Source organism: Haematobia irritans, chromosome 3 (genome assembly GCF_050003625.1).
Source record: "Haematobia irritans isolate KBUSLIRL chromosome 3, ASM5000362v1, whole genome shotgun sequence".
In the NCBI taxonomy this organism is placed as follows: Eukaryota; Metazoa; Arthropoda; class Insecta; order Diptera; family Muscidae; genus Haematobia; species Haematobia irritans.
Window position 1 is genome coordinate 196,404,106 of NC_134399.1, and position 15,478 is coordinate 196,419,583.

Here is a 15,478-nt window from a genome sequence, read left to right on the forward strand (position 1 = left end):
CCATAAACCTTTATTTACCAACAGATCTGACTCAAAATTGGCCAAATCTAATATTATGTAGTACTAAACTATATGTGCAAAATCTCATCGAAATCGGTTCAGATTTAGCTATAGCTCCCAAATTTGGCCATAAAACCCTTATTTATCATTCGATCTTACTCAACATTGGCCTACTCTAATCTTCTATAGAACTTACTATATGTGCCAAAACTAATGGAAATCGGTTCAAATTTGGATATAGCTTCCATCTATATGCATCGCCCAATTTTCCAAAATGTGGTCATAACAGCTTTATTTATTAACCGATCTTATTCAAATTTAGCAAAAGGTAACCTTCTGTGGAATCAACCTGCCAAACCTGCTAGGTTAGGTTAGGTTATGTGGCAACCCGATGTATCAGGCTCACTTAGACTATTCAGTCCATTGTGATACCACATTGGCGAACTTCTCTCTTATCACTGAGTGCTTCCCGATTCCATGTTAAGCTCAATGACAAGGGACCTCCTTTTTATAGCCGAGTCCGAACGGCGTTCCACATTGCAGTGAAACCACTTAGAGAAGCTTTGAAACCCTCAGAAATGTCACCAGCATTACTGAGGTGGGATAATCCACCGCTGAAAAACTTTTTGGTGTTCGGTCGAAGCAGGAATCGAACCCACGACCTTGTGTATGCAAGGCGGGCATGCTAACCATGGCACCACGGTGGCTCCCTACGTGGTGGTAGTATATGATATTTAACAACTATGCCAAAAAGTGGTCCATATCAGTTCATAATCATATATAGCCTCCATATAAACCGATCCCGAGATTGGCTTTTGGAGCCTTTTGGAGGAGCAAATTTCATCCGAGTCAGTTGAAATTTGGTACATTGTGCTAGTATATGGCCGTTAACAACCATGCCCAACTAGGTCCATATCGGTCTATAGTTATATATAGCCATCAGATAAATCGATCCCCAATCACACAAAAATTGGCCTCTTTTCAAGTTCATAATTGTATATAGCACCCATATAAGCGACCCCCATATTTCAATTCTGGATCTCTACGTATTGTCTAATACATACCACGTATGGACTAACTCACAATTTAGAAAACGATGTTAAGAAGTTTTAAGATACCACAACCCAAGTAATTCGATTGTCCATGACAGTCTTTCGTAGAAGTTTCTACGCAATCCATGGTGGAGGGTACATAAGATTCGGTCTGGCCGAACTTACGGCCGTATATACTTGTTTTGGTTATTTTTTTGTTTGGGAAGTAGTTGTCGAAAAAGACCTGTCAACATATTTGGTTAGTTTTAATTTTTTGGAAATCTTGTAAAATTCTACAATTTTCCATTGATCATTAACCTTCTTATTTATTTATTTATTCAGTCTTTGGATTTGCATTAAAATCCTTAAAAACTAAAAAAAAAATATATAATATCTAATGATTTACAAAAATCAAATAATGCAGCAGGTAAATCCAACCAACAAAATTTGAGATCCGATTAAACTTCTTTAAAGGACGCACAATTCATTCATTATATGAATAGTTTAATAAAGTTATTAAACTATGAAACATAATACTTAGGATAGCTTAAAAAAAAAAAAAACATAAAAACAAAACCAAGTTTAGGACTAAACAAACATACAATGAGGAAAAAAATCATCAAATGAAATTTGCAATTTCATCAATTGAAATTGGAGTAGCAAAATACCAATAGGAAACAATTGAAGTCTCATGTATGAATGTGTTTGTATGACTGAAAAATATATGTGTGTGTAGGGCTATTAGTTTTAATCCAAATACTTCTTCTGCAGTATGGTTGAATATTTTTTTTTTTTTTTTTGGTCCTAGATTGAATGAGGATATGTGAATAAGAGAGTTAAGTGTTTGAGTGGTGTCTATGAATTTTGTGTTTATAAACAAACAGTACAAAACTTAAAAAATATATAGAACAATAACTTAAACACAACCACATAAATTACCTAAAAAAAGGGAAATCACAAGCAAAAAAAAAAAAAAAAAAAAAAAAAAAAAACCTGCAACAACCAAGCAGCCATTGAGACAATAAAAGAAAAAAAAAAAAAACAAAATAGACCAAACACAGACTACCAAAGTGTACATAGAAGAAAGCTAATAAATAAATAAATCAACAACAATCAAAGAAATAACAAAAACCAAAAAAATAACACAGACTAAATCATCCAACGAATTTTGTTTTTATATCAAACACACATACTTACACCCTAACCTCAAAGACCCAAGGAGGATCCAATTTAAAAACCTGACAAATGACCAAGGATGCAAATAAGCGATAACAATAATGTTAGTTTCATAAATCGAGAATGAGAGCGATTAAATAACCCCCTCTAACTATAAAGCAATTAAGTATAAAACCATCTACTACTACTACCCACTCTGCTGATGTGAATTTCTTTTATTCCTTCTAACCATAGAAATACCACAACAATCTAATGAATGCCATGTTGTTCTCTTTTGTTTTGTGCTATTGTGGGTGTATGGGTGGGTGGGTGTCTGCCAATCTTCCAAAGAATGAGCATGAGGCATGTTGAGTGTGTATGAATGAATTACACACAGAGAGAATGAGCGTGAGCAGCAAGTGAATGCTTGAGCGGGTGTGTGTGTGTGTATGTGCTGAGCATGTTGTTGGTCAATTTATGCTTGTTAGCTGTCATGTCTTACGAGTGATGTGTAATGACATTCGTCGATCGCTAAACCATTGTCTTTAAATGCTTGTATCGTGTGATATTTAAGCTTTGATATGTGTACGTGTGTGTGTTCATTGTTTATTGTGCTGTAATAAATGACCATCACATTGGCAACTATGTTGTGTTGGTCTTTATGCCAAGCTCTTTGTTATCGCAATTGAATTGTTATGCTGGGTTCCGGTGAATGATTTCAATGAAAGCCTTTACACAACAAAAAAACATATGCAATATTTTTTAATGGAATGCTTATTAAATGAATATATTTTAATATTGATTTTTCACACACTGTTTTTTTTTTATAAATTTTAATATTTTTGCACTTCGGTATTACTACAATATCATTGTCTACATCTTTTTGTTCTTTGATTTATTTTATGTCGTTTTGTTTTATTATTATTTTTTTTCACAAAAAATTGTCTTTTGTCACAACTTGTACACTTGACTAGCCTATGGCATACGAATAGAGAGAAAAGAGACTCTTAATTGATTTTTTCTATGTGTATATAATTAATTTCTTTTTGATATGGAAAAAACTTCTGATTATTAAATAAAACAATGCAAATATTAAATTGATACATAATTAATTGCAATCAATCGATTTGTTACAATAACAAAAAAAAACACAAATAATATAATTATGGCTACGCACGGGGAGAGGATCTTGGTATCCACATAAAGGCAATTATTATACCCTCGACTCTAACTGCCAGCATAATTGTGCTACCCATTTAGTGAATAGTGCGGTTGAGGATGATTGCGGATATCTAGAAGTAAAGCCTGATTTTTTAGCTAATTCCGTTTAGGCAAACCTAGCTTCAATAGCTAACGTTCGTTTTGTGTTTTGTTTCACTATGAAAAAAATCTTCATTTTTGGAGTATAATTTAACTATGAATAATCTTATAAACGTAATTTCAACCGCTCCCGATGAAATGTGAGGCTTCAGAAATCAAATATTAGTTTATGTGGACTAAATTCTATAAAAGAATTAACAAAATTCTATAAAAAGAATCTTTGGCACGGTTACAACTTGTGCCAAATTACTCTACAAAAATTTTAGGAAAATTTTATCAAAAATCTACCAAATTAAAAAATAATGTTTTCTTTTTATCAAATTGTTTATATTATAGAAAGTTTTTGCCAAAATTTTATTTCTATAAAAAAAATTGTCAACATTTTATTTCTAGAAATTTTTTCTCCAAAATTATATATCTATAGAAAATTTTGTAAAAATTTTAGTTTTATAAAAAATTTGGTCAACATTTTATTTCTACAGAAAATTATGTCAAAATTTTAGTTCTACAGAATTTTTTGTCAAAATTTTATTTCTATAGAAAATTTTGTCATTTTTTTTTTATATAGAATATTGTAAATTTTATTTTTGCAGAAAATTTTGTCAAAATTGTATTTCTATAGAAAATTTTGCCAAATTTTATTTCTATAGAAAATTTTGTCAAAATTTTATTTCTATAGAAAATTTTGTCAAAATTTTATTTCTATATAAAATTTTATTTCTATAGAAAATTTTGTCAAAAATTTACTTTTATAAAACAATTTTGTTAAAAGTTTATTTCTATAGAAAATTTTGTCAAAATTTTATTTTTATAGAAAATTTTATCAAACTTTTATTTCTATAGAAAATTTTATCAAACTTTTGTTTCTATAGAAAATTTTGTCAAAAATTTACTTTTATAAAAAAAATTGTTAAAAGTTTATTTCTATAGAAAATTTTGTCAAAATTTTGTTTCTATATAAAATTTTGTCAAAATTTTATTTCTATAGAATATTTTGTCAAACATTTTTTGCTATAGAACATTTTGTCAAAAATTTTTTGCTATAGAAAATTTTTTCAAAATTTTATTTCTATAGAAAATTTTGTCAACATTTTATTTTTATAGAAAATTTTATCAAAATTTTATTTCTATTAAAAAAAATTGTCAAAAATTTACTTTGATAAAAAATTTTGTTAAAAGTTTATTTCTATAGAAAATTTTGTCAAAATTTGATATCTATAGAAAATTTTTGTCAAAAATTTACTCTTATAAAAAATTTTATTTCTATAGAAAACTTTGTCAAAATTTTATTTATATAGAAAATTTTTTCAATTTTTTTTTTCTAAATAAAATTGTGTCAAAATTTTATTTCTATAGAAAATTGTGTCAAAATTTTATTTCTATAGAAAAGTTTGTCAAAATTTTATTTCTATATAAAGTTTTGTCACAATTTTATTTCTATAGAAAAATTTCTCAAAATTTTATTTCTATATAAAAGTTTTTAAAAATTTTATATCTAAAGAAAATTTTGTCAAAATTTTATTTCTATAGAACATTTTTTCAAAGTTTTATTTCTATAGAAAATTTTGTAAAAATTTTACTTCTAGAAAAAATTTTGTTAAAAGTTTATTTCTATAGAATTTTTTGTCAAAACTTCCTTATAAAATTTTGTCCAAATTTTTTTTTTGCAGAAAATTTTGTCCAAATTTTTTTTGCAGAAAATTTTGTCAAAAATTTTTGCTATAGAAAATTTTGTCAAAATTTTATTTCTGTAAAAAATTTTGTCAAAATTGGAATAAAATTTTTGTTAAAATTTTAGTTTTATAGAAAATTGTGTCAAAATTTTATTTTTAAATAAAATGTTGTCAAAATTTTACTTCTATAAAAAAGTTTGTCAAAATTTTATTTCAATAAAATTTTGTCAAAATTTTATATCTAAAGAAAATTTTGTCAAAATTTTATTTCTATAGAACATGTTTTCAAAATTGTATTTCCATCGAAAATTTTGTCAACATTTTATTTTTACAGAAAATTTTGTTAAAATTTTGTTTCTATAGAAAAATTTTTGAACATTTTATTTTTCTAGAAATTTTGCTAAGTCAACGTTTTTTCTTTTTATCAAAATATCAAGAATTCTATCAAAGAGTAAAAAAACTACAATTTTTTGTAGAATTCTACCAATTGTGGCAATCGTGGCAATCTTTTCATCGTCTTCAGATTTTGGCAATTCCTGCGAAATCACATCTTGCAAATCCTCTTGTCTCCAAAATGACGATATTTCTGGGCAAACTTGCTTAGTACATGTAATAGCAAGTTGCAGAAACTACTTCGTATTATTCTTAAATATTATCAAGAACTATTTGGAAAAGGTCTTACGATTTCTTTATTTCCCAAAAGTATCGTTTCGGATACGGTCCATGTTTTTCTGAAATACTTTTTCAAATTGAACTGTGCAAGAATTTTAAACAAAAATTTTCATTGTCTTCTTTACTACAACAAAAAAGAATCATTCAATTACAAGACTGTAGGAGAAGCATTTATAATTTGGAAAATGCTTTAGAAATTTTTTTACTGTAAAATGATGTGAAAAATATAGTAATAAAATTTTTCATAGATTTTGATGTTGTATTTTAAATTGCAATAACCTCTGTTTGATTTTTTTAAACTTAAATCATTTGCAATCAATATAAATAGTCCATATAAAATAAATGAAACATTTTTTGAATCATTTTTAGAATTTCACATAACTCATATGGAATTCCAACGAATACATTCAAATCAAAGGCTATGGCTTATCAACATTGTTGTTTACCAAACACCATTTAGATAAAAATCATTTAATGAAGTTTTGGGTCTTTTTTCTTTTTTGATAATCTGCAATATATGTCGATAAAACATCAGGCATTGTCTGCGTGTCCATCACAATCAAGCATTGCTGTGACGTAGGTCACTATGGCGTATGATGAATGGATTGCTCAATGGTGTGGAATAAAAAGTCACTCATTCGCCACCCAGTACGGTGTAGATTGCATGCTATCGATAAAGCAGGCAATTCTAACTGCCATTGCATTTTTCAGCCATATTTGATAGTTGACAGCAAAAATAATATACACGAATGAAATGGTTATTTTATAACTGTCATTTAATGGATTTTTGTTTTGAGTTTTTTTTGTTTATATATGACTTTCACACGTGATTTTTTTGTATTTGTTTTCATATTATATTAAATGCAATTACATTTAATTTTGTTGTATTTGCGATATACTAATTATAAAAATTTTAATCGAATTATTTCATGAGAAAGAAATGAAACCGTAATTAAAAGAATATGTTATTTATATGACATTAATGCATTTATATTAATAATAAAAAAATATATGCATTTGTTTCTCGAAATGAAAAGAAAAAAAATAAAAAAAAAAAAAAAATATATATATATATATATATATATATATATATATATATATATATATATATATATATATATATATATATATATATATATATATATATATATATATATATCAAAGTCCGGGTCGATGCTAATAGATCAGAATTGTGTAGCCATACAACCATTTTATCCTTCCCAAAGCCATTTTGAATTTTTGGTGCCATTTGGAGGTCTGTCAATAGGGCGTAACAATTTTTTGAAACTCATTACCGTCCTTTGCTAAGAAATTCTACGTGTTTTCAGAACATATTCCCTAGACAATTTTTTCTACCCTAAATAATATCGTAATTCTCTCAATTAATCGTCCGAACTGGATGACAGCCATATAATAATTTTACACTTCCACTTTTTCCCAGTCGACGGTCTGCCAGTACAGGTACTCAGAAAAAAATAATTCATGAAAAATTTTCCAATTAAAGTCTTAATTGGAAAAAAATCTGAATTAAAAACTATTCAATTAAACATTTAATTGAAATAAAAATTGATGGTATCGATTAATATTTTAATTGGTTCAATTAATTTTTAAATTGATAGTATCATTTCTGTGACTGAAGATATTTCAATTAAAAATTAATTGGATGAATTGATTTCGTGATTGAACAAAAATAATTTTTTTTGTGTGTAGAAGAAAATGGAGCAGGTACAGCGATGATATCTTTTTGATGCCCAATATTTCTGCAGGATATGCGACCTCACAAACTTTTGAAATCCATGATTGCCACTCGAGCCAAAAATAATCTACCAAAATATGGAGAAAATTCTACCAAACAAAAATAATCTTATTTTGCAAAATTTTATTTCTATAGAAAATTTTGTCAAAATTTTATTTATGTGGAAATTTTTGTCAAAATTCTATTTCTATAGAAAACTTGTATTTCTATAGTTGTATTTCTATAGAAAATTTTGTAAAATTTTATATCTATAAAAAATTTTGTCAAAATTTTATTTCTATAAAAAATTTAGTCAAAATTTTATGTCTATAGCAATTTTTGTCAAAATATTATTCTTATAGAAAATTTTGTCAAAATTTTATTTCTATAGAAAACTTTGTCAAAATTTTATTTCCATAAAAAATGTTGTCCAAATTTTATTTCCATAGAAAATTTTGTCAAAATTTTATTTCCATAAAAAATGTTGTCCAAATTTTATTTCTATAGAAAATTTTGTAATAATTTTTTTTCTATAGAAAATTTTGTCAGAATTTTAGTTCTATACAAGATTTTATCTCTATAGAAAATTTTGTCAACACTTTATTCTGTAGAAAATTTTGTCAAAATTTTATTCTGTAGAAAATTTTGTCAAAATTTTATTCTGTAGAAAATTGTGTCAAAATTTTATTCTAAAGAAAATTTTGTCTAAATTTTATTTCCATAGAAAATTTTGTCACATTTTTTTTTATAGAAAATTTTATTTTCATAGAAAATTTTGTCAAATTATTTCTATAGAAAATTTTGGGAAAATTTCATTTCTATAGAAAATTTAGTCAAAATTTTATTTCTGTGGAAAATTTTGTCAAAATTCTATTTCAATAGAAAGTTTTGTCAAAGTTGTATTTCTATAGAAAATTTTGTTAAAATTTTATATCTATAAAAAATTTTGTCAAAATTTTATTTCTATGGGAAATTTTCTCAAAATTTTATATCTATAGCAAATTTTGTCAAAATATTATTCTTATAGAAAATTTTGTCAAAATTTTATTTTTAATGAAAATTTTGTCAAAATTTTATTTCTATAGAAAATTTTGTCAAAATTTTATTTCTATAGAAAATTTTGTCAAAATCTTAGAAAATTTTGTCAAAATTTTATTTCCATAGAAAATTTTGTCACAATTTTGTTTATATAGAAAATTTTGTTTCCATAAACAATTTTGTCAAAATTTTATTTCTATAGAAAATTTTGTCAAAATTGTATATCTATAGCAAATTTTGTCAAAATATTATTCTTATAGAAAATTTTGTCAAAATTTTATATCTATAGCAAATTTTGTCAAAATGTTATTATTATAGAAAATTTTGTCAAAATTTTATTTTTAATGAAAAATTTGGTTAAAATTTTATTTCTATAGAAAACTTTGTCAAAATTTTATTTCTATAGAAAATTTTGTCAAAATTTTATTTCCATAGAAAATTTTGTCAAAATTTTAATTCCATACAAAATTTTGTCAAAATTTTATTTCTATAGAAAATTTTGTAATAATTTTATTTCTATAGAAAATTTTGTAAGAATTTTAGTTCTATACAAGATTTTATTTCTATAGAAAATTTTGTCAACATTTTATTCTGTAGAAAATTTTGTCAAAATTTTATTCTGTAGAACATTTTGTCAAAATTTTATTCTGTAGAAAATTGTGTCAAAATTTTATTCTAAAGAAAATTTTGTCTAAATTTTATTTCCATAGAAAATTTTGTCACATTTTTTTTTATAGAAAATTTTATTTTCATAGAAAATTTTGTCAAATTATTTCTATAGAAAATTTTGGGAAAATTTCATTTCTATAGAAAATTTTGTCAAAATTTTATTTCTGCGGAAAATTTTGTCAAAATTCTATTTCAATAGAAAGTTTTGTCAAAGTTGTATTTCTATAGAAAATTTTGTTAAAATTTTATATCTATAAAAAATTTTGTCAAAATTTTATTTCTATGGGAAATTTTCTCAAAATTTTATATCTATAGCAAATTTTGTCAAAATATTATTCTTATAGAAAATTTTGTCAAAATTTTATTTTTAATGAAAATTTTGTCAAAATTTTATTTCTATAGAAAATTTTGTCAAAATTTTATTTCTATAGAAAATTTTGTCAAAATTTTATTTCCATAGAAAATTTTGTCACAATTTTGTTTATATAGAAAATTTTGTTTCCATAAACAATTTTGTCAAAATTTTATTTCTATAGAAAATTTTGTCAAAATTGTATATCTATAGCAAATTTTGTCAAAATATTATTCTTATAGAAAATTTTGTCAAAATTTTATTTTTAATGAAAATTTTGTCAAAATTTTATATCTATAGCAAATTTTGTCAAAATGTTATTATTATAGAAAATTTTGTCAAAATTTTATTTTTAATGAAAAATTTGGTTAAAATTTTATTTCTATAGAAAACTTTGTCAAAATTTTATTTCTATAGAAAATTTTGTCAAAATTTTATTTCCAATGAAAATTTTGTCAAAATTTTAATTCCATACAAAATTTTGTCAAAATTTTATTTCTATAGAAAATTTTGTAATAATTTTATTTCTATAGAAAATTTTGTAAGAATTTTAGTTCTATACAAGATTTTATTTCTATAGAAAATTTTGTCAACATTTTATTCTGTAGAAAATTTTGTCAAAATTTTATTCTGTAGAACATTTTGTCAAAAATTTTTTCTGTAGAAAATTGTGTCAAAATTTTATTCTAAAGAAAATTTTGTCTAAATTTTATTTCCATAGAAAATTTTGTCACATTTTTTTTTATAGAAAATTTTATTTTCATTGAAAATTTTGTCAAATTATTTCTATAGAAAATTTTGGGAAAATTTCATTTGTATAGAAAATTTTGTCAAAATTTTATTTCTGTGGAAAATTTTGTCAAAATTCTATTTCTATATAAAATTTTGTCAAATTTGTATTTCTATAGAAAATTTTGTTAAAATTTTATATCTATAAAAAATTTTGTCAAAATTTTATTTCTATGAAAAATTTTCTCAAAATTTTATATCTATAGCAAATTTTGTCAAAATATTATTCTTATAGAAAATTTTGTCAAAATTTTATTTATAATGAAAATTTTGTCAAAATTTTATTTCTATTGAAAATTTTGTCAAAATTTTATTTCTATTGAAAATTTTGTAAAAATTTTATTTCTATAGAAAATTTTGTCAAAATCTTATTTTTATAGAAAATTTTGTCAAAATTTTATTTCTATAGAAAATTTTGTCAAAATTTTATTTCCATAGAAAATTTTGTCACAATTTTGTTTATATAGAAAATTTTGTTTCCATAAAAAATTTTGTTAAAATTTTATTTCTATAGAAAATGTTGTCAAAATTGTATATCTATAGCAAATTTTGTCAAAATATTATTCTTATAGAAAATTTTGTCAAAATTTTATTTTTAATGAAAATTTTGTCAAAATTTTATTTCTATAGAAAATTTTGTCAAAATTTTATTTCTATAGAAAATTTTGTCAAAATCTTATTTTATAGAATATTTTGTCAAAATTTTATTTCCATAGAAAATTTTGTAAAAAACAAAAAAAAATATTATTTTGCAAAATTTTGTGACTACAGCAACATTTGTCAAAATTTTATTTCTATAGAAAATTTTTTAATAATTTTATTTATATAGAAAACTTTGTTAAATTATATCTATAGAAAAGTTTGGGGAAATTTTATTTCTATGGTAAATTTTGTCAAAATTTTATTTCTGTGGAAAATTTTGTCAAAATTCTATTTCTATAGAAATTTGTCAAAGTTGTATTTCTATAGAAAATTTTGTTAAAATTTTATTTCTATAGAAAATTTTTCAACATTTTATATCTATAGAAAATTTTGTCAAAATTTTGTTTCTATAGAAAATTTTGTCAAAATGTCATTTCTTTAGAAAATTTTGTCAAAATTTTATTTCTATAGAAACTTTTGCCAAATTTTATTTTTTAAAGAAAATTTTATCAAAATTTTATTTCTATAGAAAATTTTGTAAAAATTTTATTTCTATAGAAAATTTTATCAAAATTTTATTTCTATAGAAAATTTTGTCACAATTTGTTTATATAGAAAATTTTATTTCCATAGAAAATTTTGTCAAAATTGTATTTCTATAGAAAATTTTGTCAAAATTTTATTTCTATAGAAAATTTTGTCAAAATTTTATTTCTATAGAAAATTTTGTCAAAATTTTATTTCTATTGAAAATTTTTTCCAAATTTTATTTCTATAGAAAATTTTGTCAAAATTTTATTTCTATAGAAAATTTTCTCAACATTTTATTTCTAGAGGAAATTTTGCCAAAATTTTATTTCTATAGAAAATTTTGTCAAAGTTTCATTTCTATAGAAAATTTTGTGAAAATTTTATTTCTGTCGAAAATTTTGTCAAAGATTTAATTTCTGTCGAAAATTTTGTCAAAGATTTATTTCTATAGAAATTTTTGTCAAAATTTTATTTCTATAGAATAGTTGTCAACATTTGATTTCTATAGAAAATTTGTGAAGTACCTCTTACAATTAAGTTTTAAATATCTTTCTTTAAAAATTAGATCTAAAAACGTGACACGATTGCAATTAAAAATAAATTGGATCAATTTATTTTCTAATCGAAGCCGAAATTAAACTTAGTTTTAATTAACTTTATCGAAATAAAATTTATTGCGAAATCAGCTTTCTACGATAAAAAAATAAGTGAATTTTTTTTCACAATAATTTTTATTTTTTTGATAATCTTAAATTTGATGAAAAATTTAGTTGGTTTTATCTCTATAAGCATTTATTAATATTTTTATTTGTATTTCTCCCTCGTTCAGAGGGAGAATGGAATTAGTTCTCTTTCTCTCTATCTACGCCGTTGGTATTGATTCTAATACAAATTTGCTACAATTCTCTCATTATCATAAGCATGATTTTTTTCTGTCCACAAAATCAAATATGTATTCCTATTTAAAAATATTTTATTTTTTTCTCTAACATAATACTTGGTTATAAAATATTACTATTGCTACCAATACTTGATATAATATTTACAAATGAATTTAAATACATTTATTTTTTTTAATGTTTGAAAATATTATTTTGTTTCACTAATTGTCTTTTGTTGTTTTCTTTAAGCAAGACAAAAGAAAAATCAAAACCAAAAAAACAAACTAATTTTTACGCCAGTACTATGATATTCTATGGAAAAAATATTTTCTTTGTGTTCATTAATAAAATGACTAAAAATACTACAATAACTAAAGCAAGCAGTTTACTATTACCATTATTACTACCACTACTACTATTGCAAATATTGCTACAACTATTACTCTTATTAACCACCACCATCATTAATAAAAGCATCAAGGCCTCATCATGAATTATTACTTGTCTAAAGTAAAGAAAAAAACAGACAAAACATAATCATAAATGACTTCCATCTATAATCTGTCTCCTTTAAATTTTCAAAATATTTATATACTTAACAAACTGTAAAAAAAAATAAATTGAAAACAAAAAATTAAAACGAAAAAATCCTCCAAAGGCCATGATATTAAAAAAATAATATGATACAAAAATCTCCATTTCCAAAAAAAAAAATCCTAATTAAAAAAGGATTTTAAATCACCGACAAAAACAACAATAGGAAAACAAATCTCTACGCCTGATAAGATTTTATAAATATTTTGGTTTTCGTTTATACATCAAAACATCCTCCACTCATATTTTCATATATGAAAATAATCAAAGTAATATTGCAATTAAAATTAAGCTTTACGAATATAAGCCAAAATGCAGATGATACTTGTTGCTGGCGGGTAAGTGATCAATTCCATATATATAGAGGCTTCTTCATATATCCTCCTCTCATATATTTAAGTTAAATTCTTCTATGTGTTCTCCTATGTCATTTCATTAAGACTTTTCTTTTTTTTTGTTTGGGTTTTATTAGTTGATGTTGTGTTTTAGTTAGCCTTGAACATACACGCAACATATATTAGTTATTACAAAAAAATATATTATAGTTTGAAATCATATATAAACACAAAATAAGGATGAAAATAATTCACGTCTCTATATGTACAAAAAAAAATACAACAATTTTATTGGTAAATAATGAAACATTTTAATGTCTTATTTTTTATTATTATTATTATTTTTTAAGCAATTAAAGGTTTTATGAAAATAAAAATTAGTCATTCCAAATGTCAAAAAATGTTGACAAAATTTTCTACAGAAATAAAATGTAGACAAAATTTTCTATAGAAACAAAATTTTGATAAAATTTTCTATAGAAATACAATTTTGACAAAATTTCCTATAGAAATTTTCTATAGAATTAAAATTTTGATAGAATTTTCTATAGAAATAAAAATTTGACAAAAATTTCTTTAGAAATAAAATTTTGAAAAAATTTACTATGAAATTAAATTTTGGCAAAATTTTCTATAAAAAAATATTTTGACAAATTTTCTATAGAAATAAAATTTTGACAAAGTTTCCTATAGCAATATTTAAAAAAAAAAATCTATAGAAATAATATTTTGTCAAAAAGTTTCTTATAGCAATATTAAAAAAAAAAAATCTATAGAAATAATATTTTGTCAAAAAGTTTTATAAAAATAAAATTTAAAAAAAGAAATTAAATACAAATAATATTTTGACAAAATTTTCTATAGCAATAAATTTTTGACAGCATTTTCTAAATATAGCAATACCATTTTGACAAAATTTTCTATAGAAATAAAATTTTGACAAAATTTTCTATACAAATAACATTTTTACAAACTTTTCTAAAGAAATCACTTTTTGACAAGATTTTCTATACAAATAAAATTTTGACAAAATTTTCTATAGAAATAATATTTTGACAAAATTTTCAATAGAAATAAAATTTAGACAAAATTTTCTATAGAAATGGAATTCTGACAAAATTTTCTATAGAAATGAAATTTTCACAAAATTTTCTATAGAAATAAAATTTTAACAAAATTTTCTATAGAAATAAAATTTTGACAAAATTTTCTATAGAAATGAAATTTTGACAAAATTTTCTATAGAAATACAAGTTTGAGAAAATTTTCTAGAGAAAAAAATATTTTGACACAATGTTCTATAGAAATAAAATTTTGACAAAATTTTCAATAGAAATAAAATTTTGACAAAATTTTCTATAGAAATAAAACTTCGACCAAATTTTCTATAGAAATCAAATATTCACAGAATTTTATATAGAAATAAAATTTTGACAAAATTTTCTATAGAAATTAAATTTTGACAAAATTTTCTATAGAAATGACATTTTGACAAAATTTTCTATAGAAATGAAATTTTCATCAAATTTTCTATAGAAATAAAATTTTGACAGAATTTTTTATAGAAACAAATTTTCCCAATTTTTTATTGAAATAAAATATTCACAAAATTTTCTATAGAAATAAAATTTTGACAAAATTTTCTATAGAAATAAAATTTTGACAAATTTTTCTATAGAATTAAAATTTTGACAAAATTTTCTATAGAAATAAAATAGTGACAACATTGTCTTTAGAAATAAAATTTTGACAAAATTTTCTATAGAAATGAAATTTTGACAAAATTTTATATAGAAATGAAATTTCAACAAAATTTTCTATAGATATGAAATTTTGACAAATTCTCTATAGAAATAAAATTTTGAGAAAATGTTCTAGAGAAAAAAATATTTTGACACAATGTTCTATAGAAATAAAATTTTGACAAAGTTTTCAATAGAAATAAAATTTTGACAAAATTTTCTATAGAAATGGAATTTTGACAAAATTTTCTGTAGAAGTAAAATTGTCACAAAATTTTCTATAGAAATAAAATTTTGAGAAAATTTTCTAGAGAAAAAA

General features: G+C 22.5%; 1 protein-coding gene across 2 annotated transcripts in view; it reads left to right on the plus strand.

Moving 5' to 3' along the window:
* The first annotated feature begins 1,581 nt into the window (after positions 1 to 1,581).
* Sh (Potassium voltage-gated channel protein Shaker) overlaps positions 1,582 to 15,478 on the plus strand; it is a 695,621-nt gene continuing 681,724 nt past the window's right edge. Inside the window, exon 1 of one of the 2 annotated variants that reach the window (XM_075301323.1) lies at positions 1,582 to 2,310. In XM_075301323.1, coding sequence (XP_075157438.1) covers positions 2,309 to 2,310 — 2 coding nt within the window. In that variant the 5' untranslated portion in view covers positions 1,582 to 2,308. The remainder of the gene's footprint in view (positions 2,311 to 15,478) is intronic. The other variant, XM_075301324.1, reaches the window with a different exon arrangement.